This window comes from Phascolarctos cinereus, unplaced genomic scaffold, assembly GCF_003287225.1.
Source record: "Phascolarctos cinereus isolate Bilbo 61053 unplaced genomic scaffold, phaCin_HiC Scaffold_3;HRSCAF=262, whole genome shotgun sequence".
NCBI classification, from domain to species: Eukaryota; Metazoa; Chordata; class Mammalia; order Diprotodontia; family Phascolarctidae; genus Phascolarctos; species Phascolarctos cinereus.
In genome coordinates, this window is record NW_027555736.1 from 164042453 (window position 1) to 164057991 (window position 15539).

At 38.0% G+C, this 15539-nt stretch overlaps 1 protein-coding gene across 8 annotated transcripts in view; it reads left to right on the forward strand.

Moving 5' to 3' along the window:
* Positions 1-15539, forward strand: part of ATP8B4 (ATPase phospholipid transporting 8B4 (putative)) — a 336040-nt gene that overhangs the window by 238440 nt on the left and 82061 nt on the right. For 7 of the 8 annotated variants that reach the window (XM_020978939.2, XM_020978874.2, XM_020978820.2 and 4 more), the window contains 2 exons: positions 333-498; positions 13646-13834. In XM_020978939.2, coding sequence (XP_020834598.1) covers positions 333-498; positions 13646-13834 — 355 coding nt within the window. The remainder of the gene's footprint in view (positions 1-332; positions 499-13645; positions 13835-15539) is intronic. The other variant, XM_078151261.1, reaches the window with a different exon arrangement.

The following is a 15539-nucleotide window of genomic DNA, read 5'->3' on the forward strand; positions in this document are numbered from 1 at the left end:
ACAACTTTATTTACTAGTATTATTAGCTGCAGCAACAATGACAACACCCTGGAACCAGATTTTTGGGATCTAAGGATTTTAAGCCAGAGTTCTGTAAGCCTCAAGCATTCTCCCAAAACAGAAAGAGCCCCCTTTGTTGGGGGGAGGGGTCCTTCAAGGAGACCTGCATTGTTTTGGCCCATGGATCTGAAAATGAGAGAATCAGTAAATATTAAACGTTTGACAGCATAGAATCTTGTAAAGCAATTGAGGTAGCTATAACAGAGAAAGTAATTCCAGATTCGTTGATTGTGAGGAGGAGAAATAATTCTCTTTCTTTCTTTCTCTCTCAGAAAACAAAGCCTGTTGATTTCTCTTTCAATCCTCAAGCAGATAGCAAATTTCAGTTCTATGATCATAGCCTAATTGAATCCATTAAACTTGGAGACCCCAAAGTACATGAGTTCTTCAGACTACTTGCACTCTGTCACACAGTGATGCCTGAAGAGAAAAATGAAGGTGAGTGATCCAAATGTATGTTCCTGGGAAGCCTTTTCCCTTACAAGTGATATATATATTTTTTTTCTGAAGGGAATAGAGACTTGGTAATTTTATTATTTAAAAGAATACTTATACAGAATGGCTTTACCTATTATATTCCTTACGTATTTGTTCTTGGGTGCAGGTATGGTAATTGTATCATGTATACATTGAAGTCTTTGTGTAGAATTAAGCTTTAATGACAATCAGGAGTATAAATGCTGCAAATTCTAAAAAAGTTTGAAAGGTAATTATTTAAAAATTTAAAATATAAGGTTTCTTATTAAAAATTCAACTTAACCGCAGTCTTGTGCTCTACAGCTGTCTATTTCTGACCTTTGAACTCCTATCATGGAGGTAGAAACAGCAGAATTTGAGAACTGATTGGTATGTGGGGTAAGATTAAACTTCAGAGGTCAGATTTGAATCCAAGACTCCTGACTCTAGGGTCAGCCTATTTTCCACTGTCTCACACTTTCTCCTGTGTAAGGGGGAATGGTGGAGTAATCCAAACTGGCAACCATGAGCAGCACTGCTCTGAGTCATACTCGGGCAAGATTCAAGACTAATGCTAGTGAGGGTAATGCTAGCGATGGATGAAGCCTGGGATTGGAGAGATATGGACAACTGGACTCTCTGCATCCTTGCCTTTTTAGAGCTAACAGTATATAGTGGAAAGAGTGCTAGATTTGGAGTCAGGTGAGATCTGTATTCAAGTCTTGACATTGACTCTTAATATTTGCACAACCACGGGTGAGTTACTTTACCTATTTGAGCCTATTTGTTAAAATATGGTGACTTGAGTTCATGCAGATGTAGCTTCTAAGAAGATGTTTGATTCTCCTCTTTGATCTTAGCTATTTCATAGGCTCTTCCTGAGGGAAATCACTTTTAGTTACACTTGATAAATCCAGTGGTTCTCGATTGTTATGACTTTGCTATTGCTCATTGAAATGGTATCTAAAGAATTTCTGTAAATATTGTTGACTTACTTATTATATTCCCTAAGTATATCTATCAACACTTCCTCCTTTTTTGATGAAAAAAAATGTTAATTTTTCTAGGTTATGGGTCCTATTTTTCATTAATACTGTACAGGCTTCTGTTAGAATACTTTCCAAATCTGTCATCGTCCACTTTGTAATTGTAAAAGTTTATATTAACTCTGATATTACATAGGGGTTAATTCTTCTAAATGTGCAGTTTTGATGTCAGGATGCCAGTAAGTCTCTTAACACATTCAACCACAGAGTTCTCCTTGGTATTTTTATACTCAATGTGCTTTGCTTAGACTAGACCAAGGTATTTATTTGTATATCTACCTTTATCTCCATCACAATGTAATATCTGGATCCAGGCTTGAAGCCTTATCTTTCCTTGTCATATGTTAATAATTTCATACTTGTTAAGTCCAAATAACATGGTTATATCACTGGGAAAAGATTCCATGAGATAAAGGAGTTGTTTGATGTGTTTTTTGTTCCTCTTCCCAGGACAAGGACTATTTCATTTTTGTCTTTGAACCCCTGACACCTTGCATATTGCCTTGAACACTTTTTAGAGGGAGGTTGGGGAGAGGGCAGCAAGGTTCTGAAACTTTAGTTTCATTGGTGTAGGGAGCATCTTCTGCCATTACTGATCATATTCTATAACATTACTTTGATGGAAGGAACTGCAGGTGAGGGAACTCTCTTCCAATATGGGGGCTGTCACTATGCAGTCTTAGAGAGTTGCCTAGAGGTAGTAAGAAGTTAAATGACTTACTCAGGGTCACACAGCCAGTATGTTAAGCAGGCAGAACTTGAACCCAGGATTTCCTGACTCAGAGATGGGCTTTTTTTTTTCCAACTCTGTCATATGGCTTCTTACCTTACACATAGTAGAGTATTTAATAAATATTTGAGAAATGGAATTGAGCTCAAAGAGGACAGGAAAGTAAAAGCAGCAAAGTAGCATCAACCATTTGAAAAAGTGGAAGTATCAAAAGTCTTTGATTTCTGGGACCACATTAAGGTTGTACTTCTGTCCTGATTTATTCTGACCACACAAACTGCTCAAATCAGTTTGAGATCAAATCTGCCTTGTACTCACATTTCATTAGTATTCTTTGCCCCTGTGATTGGAACCTCTCACTGGAAAGCAGGGCCATAGATCTCTATTTAAGAAAGGGGCTCAGCACAGGTTTTCGCCCCATTTCCCACCAGTTACACTGCTTTTGGACTTCATCATGCCCATATACTGGGTACTACTGCACCCTCCCCCAAACACCTTCCATTTTTGTGTTGTCTTTCCCCATTGGATTATAAGCTCCTCAAGGGCAGGGACTGTCTTTTTTTTTTTAATTTATATTTATTTCCTCAGTGCTTACTCAGTATTTGGCACATAGTAGGCACTTCAAAAATGACTGTTGATTGATTGGAATCATAGTCATAAAATTAGAAGGATTCATGCTGTAGGATTTTCTGACTCAGAGATGAACTTTTTTTCCAGCTCTGTCATAGCTTCCATCTTACACATAGCAAGGTGTTTACTAAGAATTTGAGAAATGGAATTGAACTCAAAGAGGACAGAAAGTAAAAGCAGCAAAGTAGCACCAAGCATATTATTTGTGTTGTTTCTAGGCTTTTGTAAGGGCAACTAGGTGGATAGAATGCTGGACCTAGAATTAAGAAGACTCATTTTCCTGAGTTCAAATCCAGCTTCAGACACTTACTGGCTGTGTGACCCTGGGCAGGGCTATGTGGGGTATGCAAGGAGGACTGGCATCTCTGGTGTGAGGGCTTTCCAAACCCTGTTTATAGGGGTGTCCATCCATCTTTGGTGTCCACCTTTCATCCAACTATCACCTGTGGTTCCATGAAACTATAACATGTGCAGAGGCCTCACCTAGGTAAAACTGTCTCAACAGATGGGCTAACCCAGGTTGAAGGTAACCTATCAGTGAGTTAGAGGGATGTCTGCTCCAAACATGAAGACTTACTCTGGCAGAATGGGAAGATGAGAACGATTTGTTCCAATGGCCATGAAGGCAGCTGAAGCAGGCATTGTGGAGTGCTTAAAGTATGGTCAGACATTGAAGATGCAAGGTCATCTACTGCATCCTGGACCATTGCCAGTTGCTTGACTTTTGTCAAGCTGGACTTCAGTGACTCTTGGAAGAGAGAGGGAGGTTGATGACTTAGTGCAATTCTGCCTCACTTAAATCCAATTCACAGTCAAGTCTAGACCTGGAGAAAGAAATTAGAAACTTGCCGCAGCGTCTTTGCCAAGAAATACCCAAATGGGGTCACAAAAAGTCAGACATGACTGAAACAACTGAATTATAAACCTTTGTAATAATTCTACAGTATACTGTGTATTTTTCATGCAGTCATTTCAAAAGCCTTGAAAATAGACTTTATCCCTGTTGTTCACTTATCAAATCCTAAAGGATTAAGGTATAAAGTAAATGTCTGAGGTTCATATGCCTTTTATTTATGGTATTCCTAGGTCTTTATAATAACAATGTGGTGTATGTACCATGTGATATTTTTAATGCAGTAATATCAAAAGGTTTTCAAATAGATTTTTATCCTTGTCTTTGGCTTATCAAATCCTAAAGGCCTAAGTGCCTGAGGCCAGATTACTAGTTAGCTTCTTGAGAAGCTTTTATTGTTGGATTTAATTGAAAAGGATAGATCAAAATTCTGGCCTAACTTGGAGGGATCTTGATGTCATTGAAATGGGTATCTCCTTCGTTAACACAGATCATATTCCCTCCAAATCTCCTCATGCTCCACCCTTCTTGCTCATGTTGCCAGGAAATCATCTCTAGACCAATCTGTTCAGTGTATTAGAGGACTTCCTCTTGTTCAGAGACTCACCTATATAGCAGGGTATGCCCTTATGAATGCAGTTTTCTGTAGCTACCTCCTCAATATATAAAATCCTGGTGGGAAGGACTCTTACTCAAATACGAAAAGGAAGGGCCAAAGAGCAAATGTCTCACCATTTGCTATCTGTGTATATTGACACATGTACATGATAAGAAACATGCAGAGACATCCTATGAATTATACAAATCATGATCTTTACAGTTAGTTTTAAAAATGAGCTAATTATATTGAGCATGAGGATGAACAAAAAAAAATCTTGCTTGAGCCTTACAATGCTAATTACGTGAACTTGGACTTATAACTTAAATCTCTCTGGCTATTGTATTTTCTTGATTTAAAATGGAGGTAATAATACCTTTAAGTGAAGAAGGGTCCAAATAGGACTGAAATGGGAATAATCATACCTGCTCCTTTTTAGCTGATAAATAACGTCACCCATGTGATATACCTTTGTGCTCTTTGGAAGAAAAGCACCATATAGGCACAAAGCTTTTGAAAGTTGTTTGCATTATTCTGGTTTAACAGAGAATTGTCAAATTTGTAAATGACACAAAGATGGGAGGAATAGCTGACATGTTGGTGTGAGGCAACTTGGATAGTGGATAGAGCACTGGATGGGGAGTCAGGAAGATCTGAGTTTGAATTTGAGTTTGAATCTGAGTTTCACCTCAGACACCTAACTGGCTCTATGACTCTGGCTGGGCAAGTCACTCAAGCACTGTCTGCCTCAGTTTCCTCAACTATAAAATGAGAATAATAAAAGTATCTGTCTCCCAGGGTTGTTGTGAGGATCAAATGAGGTAACATGTAGACAGCTTTGCAAACCTTGAAGTGCCATGTAAATGGTTTCAGTTTTCTGTGGACACTTTCTGTATTTGCAGTGCTAAGCGGCAGCATGAGGGAAGAGGCAGAAGGTGCTGCCACAGTTTTTAGACCATTAATAAACTTTAATTTGACTATTGCTTCTCTAAATGTGAGATCCTTGCCCAAGGAGCAGACATATTCCTGGAGGACTTGAATTCCACCCATCTTTGGTATTCCTGGCATAAACAGAGCCAGGAGAAAGAAGGAAGTTGCAGCTCCATGGAAGGACATTCACAGGAACTCCCTGGAGAAGCAAAGAAGTCAGTTAGTGGCATGAGTTTGATCATATATCCAGAGGCAACAGGAAAGATTATTTCATGGGATATTTGTTTTTGGTCATCATATATTCCAGTAAATGGTAAGTATTTGCAAAAAAGACCATCATGACAGTAGTTGAAGCTTATGTGCCAACATTGGTTGTTGAGGAAAAAGTGATGGAGGAATTTTTTGAAGAACAAATCAAGACCCTCCAGAGTTAGTGAGGATTCACTCTGATAATTGATGAGTTCAACACAAGGGTGGAAAAAGATAAAGATGGAGAAAAATGTGTAGAAAAACCTGGTTCAGGATGAAGAAATGAGAGAGGCCAAAGAATTCTAAATTACATTGAAGTCTTACACCTCTGTCCTATGAATGCTTCTTTTGAGGAAATAATTGGTAGGTGCTAGACATGATTAACACCAAATAACGTTGTAAAGAATGAAATAGTTTTTTTTAACAGAAAGGAAGACTTGTTTTTGATGTAGAAGTTATCCTTGAGTCATCTCTCTGTGTATAATCAGACATCAACTCAACAAAGTTGAAGTCAGAATTATTAAAAAGCAAGAAGACAGAATAATGAGAAAAAGATATGGCACATAATTGAAATAATTTGGCCCTGGACTATTTAAAAAATTGAAAATGAAAAACAGAAAATGGATAATAGAAATGATGTCAATGCCAACTAGAATAATTTTACCCAAAATTTTAACCAATGTAAATTAATTGCTTCAAAGAGATCAAAAGAGCCCAGAAAGTGCCTTAGCCATCTCACTTATCAGAGAGATTGTTGCCAAAGATGTGTTAGAATATAAACTCATTTATAAAATCTTATACAGAAGGATGATGGACTCATGAACAGTATCATGTCACAAAGCAGAGAGAATTAGTGAAGTGTTTAGTTTAAGAAGACGATCGACAAAGGGCCGTCATTCTAAAAGCATTCAAGGTTGAAGATGCGAGGGAGAAACAAACAAAAGAAAAATGGAAAAGATTTGCAAAATTCATTATAAGTAAGTATTTCCTTCATCAAAGGCAATAGAACCACCACTTGGTCTGTGACATCATAGTCCCAAGATGCTTACAGAGGAAGTAAAAATGTCATTGAAGAGAACATAGATGGAAAAAGTAGCCATGTTGGACCAAGTCTATAGGCAGTCAGTAAGCACTAAACACTATGTGTGAGGAAACATGATGAGCTCTAGGGATAGAAAGAAAGGCAAAAGATAGTGACTGCCCCCAAAGAACTCACAATCTAATGGGGGAGACAATATACAAACAAATACATGTACAAATATGCCAACCATATTCAGGAGAAATAGGAAATAATCAACAGAATGAAGATATTGGGAAAGACTTTCTGAAGAAGGTGGGATTTTAGCTGGAAATTAAAGGAAGCCAGGGAAGCCAAGAGACAGAAATGAAGAGGGAGAGAATTCCAGACATGGGAAACAGCTAGAGAAAATGTCCAGAGCCCAGAGATGGAGTGTTTTGTTTGTGGAACAGCCAGGAGATCAGTGTCACTGGATCAAAGCGTATGTGTGTGCGTGTGTGTGGGGGGTGGCTGCAGGTGGTATAAGGTGTAAGAACACTGGAAAAGTAAGGAGAGGCCAGGTTTTGAAAAGCTTTGAACACCAAAGAGAGGATTTTTGTATTTGATCCTGGAGATGATAGGGAGCTACTGGATTTTATTGAGTAGGGGTTGACATGGTTAGACCTGAACTTTAGGAAAATCACTTTGGTAACTGAGTGGAGAAAGAACTGGAGTAGGAAGAAACTTGAGGCAGGCAGACCCCCCCAGCAGACTATTGAAATAGTCCAGTCATGAGATAATGAGGGTCTGCACCAGAGTGGTGGTAGTGTCAGAGGAGAGAAGGTGGTGTATGTAAGAGATGAAGGTCAAACTGACAGTCCTTGGCAACAGATTAGCTGGGGAAGCAGTTGGGTGGGGGGAGGAAGAATTGAGTGATAGTAAAGAGCTGAGAATGATACGTAAGGCTGTGAGTCTGGATAACTGGGAAAATAGTGATGCCCTCAACATTCATAAGGAAATTTGGAAGAGAGGAGGTTGGGGCAATACAATGAGTCCAGTATAGAGAGGATGTCCATGCTAGAGGTAACATAGTCATGAAGGCATAGAAGGAGCATAAGATACTAAAAGTATGGGAAAAAACCCTTAGACCTTATTAATACTAAAAAAGATGAACGAGACAACATCAATAACTATTGGCCTGTACACTCCCTTTCCCCTCTATACAAAATCTTTAGGAGAGTCAACTATACACATATCGAGGGCAACCTTGATGAAAGCATTAGTAGGGAATAAGCAGGCTTTCACAAATAATATTCAACAATAGATTACATTTTTTAACATTTCATAAATAATTGAACTATCGAGAGAATATAAGATCTCACTGGGCCTCTTGTTTATTGGTTGAAATAAAGCATTCGATTTGGCAGAACAGAATGCTGCCTCCTGGACTCTCTTATAGCAAGGTGTCTCTGAAGCAAACATCAAAATCATTCAAGATTCCTTTGAAGATATAATAGAAGTAATATTATTCAATAACTCACTAATCATAAACATCAGGCAAAACATAAAACAGGGAGACATATGCTCCCCAAAGGTGTTTGCCATTCAGATGGAGGAGATCCTGCAAAGAGTCCAGGTCAAAGAGGTATTCCCCGTTGATGGTGAAGTCCTCCAGATGCTTCTATTTGAAAGTAACGTGATGTTGATTTCATCAAGCTCCAGGGCATTTCTGAGCCTCCTGGAGAAGATCTGTAATCACTCAGAAGATTTTGGCACACCAAAAAGACCAGTGGATCAGGAATGTCTTTTGCCCAGATTATGACATGCACTTGGCTGGACACCCTAGAGAGCTTGTCCATCAGTGTGTGCATATGGGACAGGCAGTACAGATGGACAGTGATCTGGGCCTAGAGTTAAACAGTAGGAGGAGAGCAGGTCTCTTGGAAATTGCAAATCTCCTTTAGTAACTAACTAACCCCCAGCTTCCCATGAAAGCAAAGGCACAATTTTTTATGGCTCATCACTCTACTGGTGTTACTATATGATGAGAAAACAATTAAAAATGAATATCACATAGGGAACAATGGGGAGGTATCTGGTAGGTGACAGCTGTCTGAAACATGTAATCAAGGAGGGACTCCAGAGAGTTACAGGAATAAAAGTTATCATTAAAGAATTGTATAATAGGAAGAGAAGTGGGTTGGTCATGTGGCAGGACTGAGGGATGATAGGTGGGCAGTTAGCCAGATTATTACACTAGTGCCCTTAAAATGTCAGGAGTAGAAGCGAGGAAGGCCTCTGCACTTTGATTAGACCTTGTGTGATGAACTTATGGGGGCACATGATAAGAGTATATAAGATAGATGGTCATTGATGGGTTGTGAGCTGCTTGTATCATTGGAGAGAACTTCCAAATTTATGAGATCTCAACTCTATTTGAGTATTTACCTAACTAAGGGTATTATTATTTTTTTTATTATTAGAATATCTTAAATACAGAGAGGTGAACTCTAAGTTCTATTGGTCAGCTATCAATTTGGCTTGAGGAACTCCTGCCCTGGGGATAGGCTGAACCAAATTGAAGGATGAGATATTTCTTTCTTTCCCCAGGCTCTGCTTTCATCCAGACCATTTTCTGATCTTCCCATCACCCACAAGTGTTCCATTTCCATGGTCATGAACTCTGGAATTTCTTTATCTGATCGTTATCTTTTATCATAACATCCTTCACTCTGCCTTATTACCCCTAGCCCTGCTTTTCATCTTCATCATGACCGTCAATCCTTATACCTCTCAATTCTTTAAAAATAACACTGGTTAATATTCATATAGTGCTTTGAGGTTTGCAAAGAACATTACAAATATTATCTCGTTTTATCATTACCACAACCCTGTCAGGCAAGTGATATTATTATCCTCATTTTATAGATGAGGAAACTAAAGCAGACAGTGACTAAGTCACTTGCCCATGGTCACACAGCTAGTTACTCAGTTAGTATTCAAATTTCTTCTTGACTCCAGGTCCAGAATTCTAACCACTGAGCCAGTTAGCTGCCTTCTTTCTTAGAGTATTACCCTTCACTGACCACACTTTCTTTTCTTCCTTTCCTTAATCTCTTGGTGAAGTAGTTCAATTATACACTGCCCTCTCCACTTCAGTCTCTTACCCTCTTATCCTTCTGCCAAGTCTCAGCCTTGGACTATTCCCACCACCCACTGTCTTCATTCCTATTCACATGTGGCTGAGCAGAGCTGGCAAAACTATGTTGACTGGGTTCACTACAAATTTATGTTACATAATCTCAACTAAACCCTCTCTGAAAGAAGAAAGTCCTTTCACACCTCCCTAGTTGAATCACTATCCTGTTTAGCACAGTAGCTATTCCAAATCTTTCCATGTCTTCTTCCAGGGCCTCATCTTAATTGACAACCTTGCTTCTTATTCCATTGAAAAAATTGAAGCTATTCACTTAGACTGTTCCATTTTCACCTCCTCCTTATCTCACATTACTCAGATGTCTTCCTCCATTATTTCCTTCTTCATTCCTGTCTTACAACCTGAGACCCAGCCATGTTTTCAGTCCCAGTGCATACTCCCTGGTTATCATTCCTTTGCAAATGCTTCCTTTCCATATTTAACTGTAAGACTTTTGAGGGCAGGGACCTCTTTGTTTTTGTATTCATGTACATTACTACATACCAGGCGCATAATAGAGTGCTTGTAGCAAATAGTAAAACACAGTAAACAAATAGTAATAGTAAAAAAAATAGTAACACTAAATAAAAAATATAGCAGATACTTATTAAGTGATTTTTCCTTCATTGATTCAATTAAACCAGAACTGATAATGTGTCTTCTCCATGCAAAGCACTATCCTGTGGACTGGAGATATATAAGATTAGAACAAATCAAGTTTTGCCATCAAGTAGTTCACATTATATTTGTTCAGCCACATTTGGATTTCTGTGTTCAGGCCTGGGCACCATATTTTGCAAAGAGCATTCAGAGGAAGACCTCCTGGATTGTGACTATTTCATGGAGCACATGTCATAAGAGGATCTGTTGAAGGAACTGGGAATGTTTATCCTGGGAAGAGAAAGTTGGAGGAGGAGGACGAGGAGGAAGAGGATAGTGGTCTTCAAATATCTGACAGGCTATCATCTGAGAAAGAGACTAGATTTGCTGTTTTGGCTCCAGAGAAGCAGTGAGATGAATGGCAGAGAAACTCACTGTAAGAAAAAACATCTTAACAAGTTGAATTTATAAGTGTAACGAGCTGTTTTGGGAGGTAGTAGAGTACCCCCTCAATAAAAGTCTCCAGGGAGAGGTTGAGTTTGCTGGCTGTTTGTAGGGGGAGGACCACTCAAGTCTTGGCAATATAGGGTCAGAGATCACTGGCTCATACATCTAAAGTCAGAGGGACCTCTGAGGCTATGTAGTCCAACTCCTTCATTTTATTGAGGTGGAGACTGAGGCCCAGAGAGGTTGTGACTTTTCCAAGGTCACACAAGCACTAAGCATGAGAGGCAGGAGTTGAACCCAAGTCCTCTGACTCCAGAGGCCAATGCTTTCTTTCCTCTGTCTCAAATTGCTTTTGAGGTCCCTTCCAGCTGAATTCTGTGATTATTTAGTCAACGATTTTATGTTTTAATCCTCTTTGTGTTATGCACAGCCCATAGTATAATGCCTTGTTGGGGCTTAATAAATATTTTTTGAATAAATGCTGAATGATCATCTAAGTGAATTTCTCTAGAAGTCTCACCCTTTTAGGAAAGGAATAGAAACTCTATCTGCGATTTCATTTGTGAGGAAATTTCTTTTGATCAATGTAGGCTATCACCTTCTCTACAACTTGAGTTTTAGAGAGCTTTCTAGAGCATTGAGAGATTAAGTGACTTGCCTCAAGCTGTCACACAGTCAGGCTTCAAGGTCAGCTCTACATTTATTATGCCAGACTGCCTTTTATCTTGCTCTCTAAATGATAGATCTTTAAGGAGCACCTGTAGAAAATGAATTCTTCCTACTTCCTTCTTATTGGTCATTATCTTCTATCAACAGGGTAGTACTTGGGAAATGAGCAAATCTAAGGTACTGCTTGAACGTCATAAAAGCAACACATCTAAGAATGGAGAAGGCCATGATAATTTACTTTCATTTTCCTTTCCATTCTTTGGCAAAGATAGGAACCAAGAGACATAAAAAAGGACAATTGTGCTCTGAATCAGCCATAAACTATTGATGAAAATTGATGTTGAAGAACTTACCTCTCCTGCCTCTAACCTAAAATCTGTCATTGAAATTTGATATGAAGGTCAATAGGAAGCAGAGTGCATAGAGTGTTGAATTTGGAGTCAGGAAGGCTTGAGTGTGAATCCTACCTTATTGGCCAAGCACTGCATTTTTTATCTCATTTGATCCTCACAACCACCTAGGGAATAGACGCCATTATTATCTCCATTTTGTAGGTCAGTAAGCTGATCTACAAAGATCAGAGAGAATGAGTGACTTGCTCAGATTCACACATCAAGACTGATTAGAAGTTTTTGAGAAATGGGGCAATGTGGACAGAGAGACAGGTATGTATGTGAGAGATGAAAAACTGTCCAGAAGTGACCAGTGAGTAGAACTTTGCAATAATGCAGGATAGGTAGGGTTTTTGTTTTATAATTTATGAAATAATTATATATTTAGGAGAATCTTGAAGTATATATGTATATATATATATATATATATATATATATATATATATATACATATATATGTATGTATTATACACACACACATACACATATATATATTTGGCACTAAAGTTATTTTTAGAGTATTTTGATACTTCTTTGCATTTGAACAATTCTAGTTTTGCTATATGTTGAAGTAGAGTTAGAAAATGGTTAAGGCTTTTAAAAGACATCTTAAAGAATAAAATAAATTGCTGAGTTTTTCTTCTTTAAAGATTCAATTAAGCGAAGTAAAGATCAGATGTTATACTTTCATGAAAATAAATGCGATACCAAATGCTGCTGCTTATCACCATTACCACTACCACCACCATCATTGATTTTTTTTTGAGGAAGAAATACTAAGAACTTGACTGACATCTATATAAAATTCATGAATCAGAGGATCTGGGTTTGAATTCCATCTTTGCTACCTATAACCTTGGATTACAGGTACCAGAGAAGTGAAATGGAAAAAAGAAAAATTCCAATTTGAAAACTTATTAGCCAAATTCTCCAATTCATAGATCTAAGAAAGGTTACTAGAAATCTGTGTAAGGAAGCCCTCCATTGGTTATAGATAATGATGAAGGAAGTTATTGATAAGACATAAAAGTAAGAATGTTCTTTCCTTAACTGGTGGAGTAAAGATAGATTTGGAAAAATATCTACATTTTGAGTAACAAGTTGGGGCCAGAAGATTAGGGTCTCCAGGGTCCAGATCCAAGGTGCCTCACATTGTGAAAAGAGACTAGGAAAAGCTGATAGACTTGTTGCTGAAGGAGGTATTATGGGGGAAAGAGGAGACAAATCAGTGGCTAGAGATAAAAGTAACTGAAAGAGCCTGGTGGGAAAACTTTCATATACAAAACAAACTTGTTTGAGGGAAATTTTTTATTTATTTTCAATTTTTAAATTTTTTTTTCACATGTGAGATTCAAAAAAGTCAGTGAAGTAGAATATAGCTGTCATTTACATGAGGCTTTGAGGTTTACGAAATGCTTCCCATAGATTATCCTATTTGATACTTCTAACAACCCTATAAAGTAGGTATTATTATTATTAGCCCCATTTACAGATGAGGAAACTGAGATTCAGAGAAACTAAGTGAATCCTCCATAGACACACAGCTAGTAAGTATCTGAGGTGGGATTTGAACCTGTCTTCTTGAATCCAAGTCCAATGCTCTATCCACTTCTCCATGTTACTTCTCTAAACAGATGATTTCAGAGTTCCCCTTGAACTCCTTGTTCTTAAACCTTCCAATCTTCTAAGATGTAAGGCTTTCTGGAATATTTTTTTGAGTCCAGTGCAAAATCTTACCTTTTGCTCCAAGACTATGATATTTACTGTGTCTTCTGTTTTTTTTTTTTTTTAGGAAAATTAATTTATCAAGTTCAGTCACCCGATGAAGGAGCTCTAGTAACGGCAGCAAGAAATTTTGGATTTATTTTTAAGTCTAGAACTCCAGAAACCATCACAGTAGAAGAAATGGGAAAAGTTGTTACTTACCGGCTGCTTGCCTTTTTGGATTTTAACAATATCAGAAAAAGGATGTCTGTGATAGGTACAATCAATATCTTTGCTTTTTTAAAAATATATTTTGTCTGCAGGACATTGGTATATAAAGTTATACTTAATTTACTATGATTAATTTATATTGCAGTGAATAGAGCATGGGACTTGGAGTCAGCAAGACCTGAATTCAGATCTGGTCTTTGACACTTAATTTCTTAATGCCTCAGTTTCCTCTTCTGTAAAGTGGGAATAAAAATAGCATCGACCTCATAAGGTTGTTGAGAGGATCAAATGAGATAGCATATTTACTTTGCTGATCTTGAGGTGCCATATGTTAGCTATTATTATTATTATTAGCTATTATTATTATTATTATTACTAATGATGATAAGTCAATTCATTCATTCCAAAGCATTTATTAAGTGCCCACAATGTGACAGGCCTGGGCAGCGAGGTGGCACAGTACTGGGCCTGAAATCAGAAAGACTCATCTTCCTGAGTTAAAATCTGGCCTCACACACTTAGTAGTTGTGTGATCTTGGCCAAGTCACTTAACCCTGTTTGCCTCAGTTTCTCTATCTGTAAAATGAGCTGGAGAAGGACATGGCAAACCACTCTAGCATCTTTGTGAAGAAAACCTTAGATGGGGTCAAGAGTCAAACACAATGGAAACAACAACATGGCACAAGCACTGTGCTAAGAGCTAGAGATACAAAGATAAAATTAAAACAATCTCTTTCCTCAAGGTGCTTGTGTTTTATTGAGAGGAAAGACTGGAGAATAGATAAGTGAGTACAAAATAAGGACACAGTCATTTATGGGTGGGAAGAAGAGGCATTAGCAGTTGGAGGACCTGCCGTTTTGGTATTTGCACATGACCTATAATAAAATAAAAATAAATACATGATAATAATAATAATAATAATAATAATAATAAAGTACAAGATTCCATTTCTATGGATGGCATATGGAACATACATGTAGGTGCATCATGGAATGTTGAGTTTGATCAGCAAGTACTGGCCCTTGGAGATTATTCTCAGCAGGTAAAAGTAAATGAAAAGAGAGGTCTGAGAATGTTCGTCTTTTGTGAACAACGTATTTCAGGCTTGTTTTTCCATTGCCACAATCGTACGTCATCTTCATGTGTCTTCTGAGCGATTGTGTTTGCGGTGCCTGCTTACTTTTTTAAAAAAATAACCCATGTGAGCTGCCTTTTCTTTACAGCATCCCAAGGAAGTGTTACTGATACTGACTTGGCTCAGTAGTGGGCTTCTCGTTGATGTGGGGGTGTTGACAACACCTTAGCTCTGCAGGGATACTTTTGGCCCTCGCCTAAGATGGGCACCTTGTGTCATTTGACATATTGCTGTCTGGGGAGAAATTGCAGTCCAACCCTAAAAATCTGATGTTTGTCTTAATACATTCCATATGAGGAAAAGTAATGTTCTCCCATACACTAAATGAACAACTTCTTGAGTATTTCTTTGTGTCAGGAGGAAATTTAAGCAGGATCCCTGCCAGGACAAAATGATGTCTGTTTGATATCACAGGGGCAAACTAGAAAGAAGGGAGACAATTTTAGAATTCTAGCTATGCCTTGGTCTTTCTGAATAATATCTTGATATGAAATGAAAGCATAGAAATCACTTGATTTCCCTTGAAAACTGCAATAAGAATTTAGGTCAACTAATTCTTTAAATTATTGCTGTGTAATTTTGGCAACTAGGTGGCAGAATAGGTAGAGTGCTGGA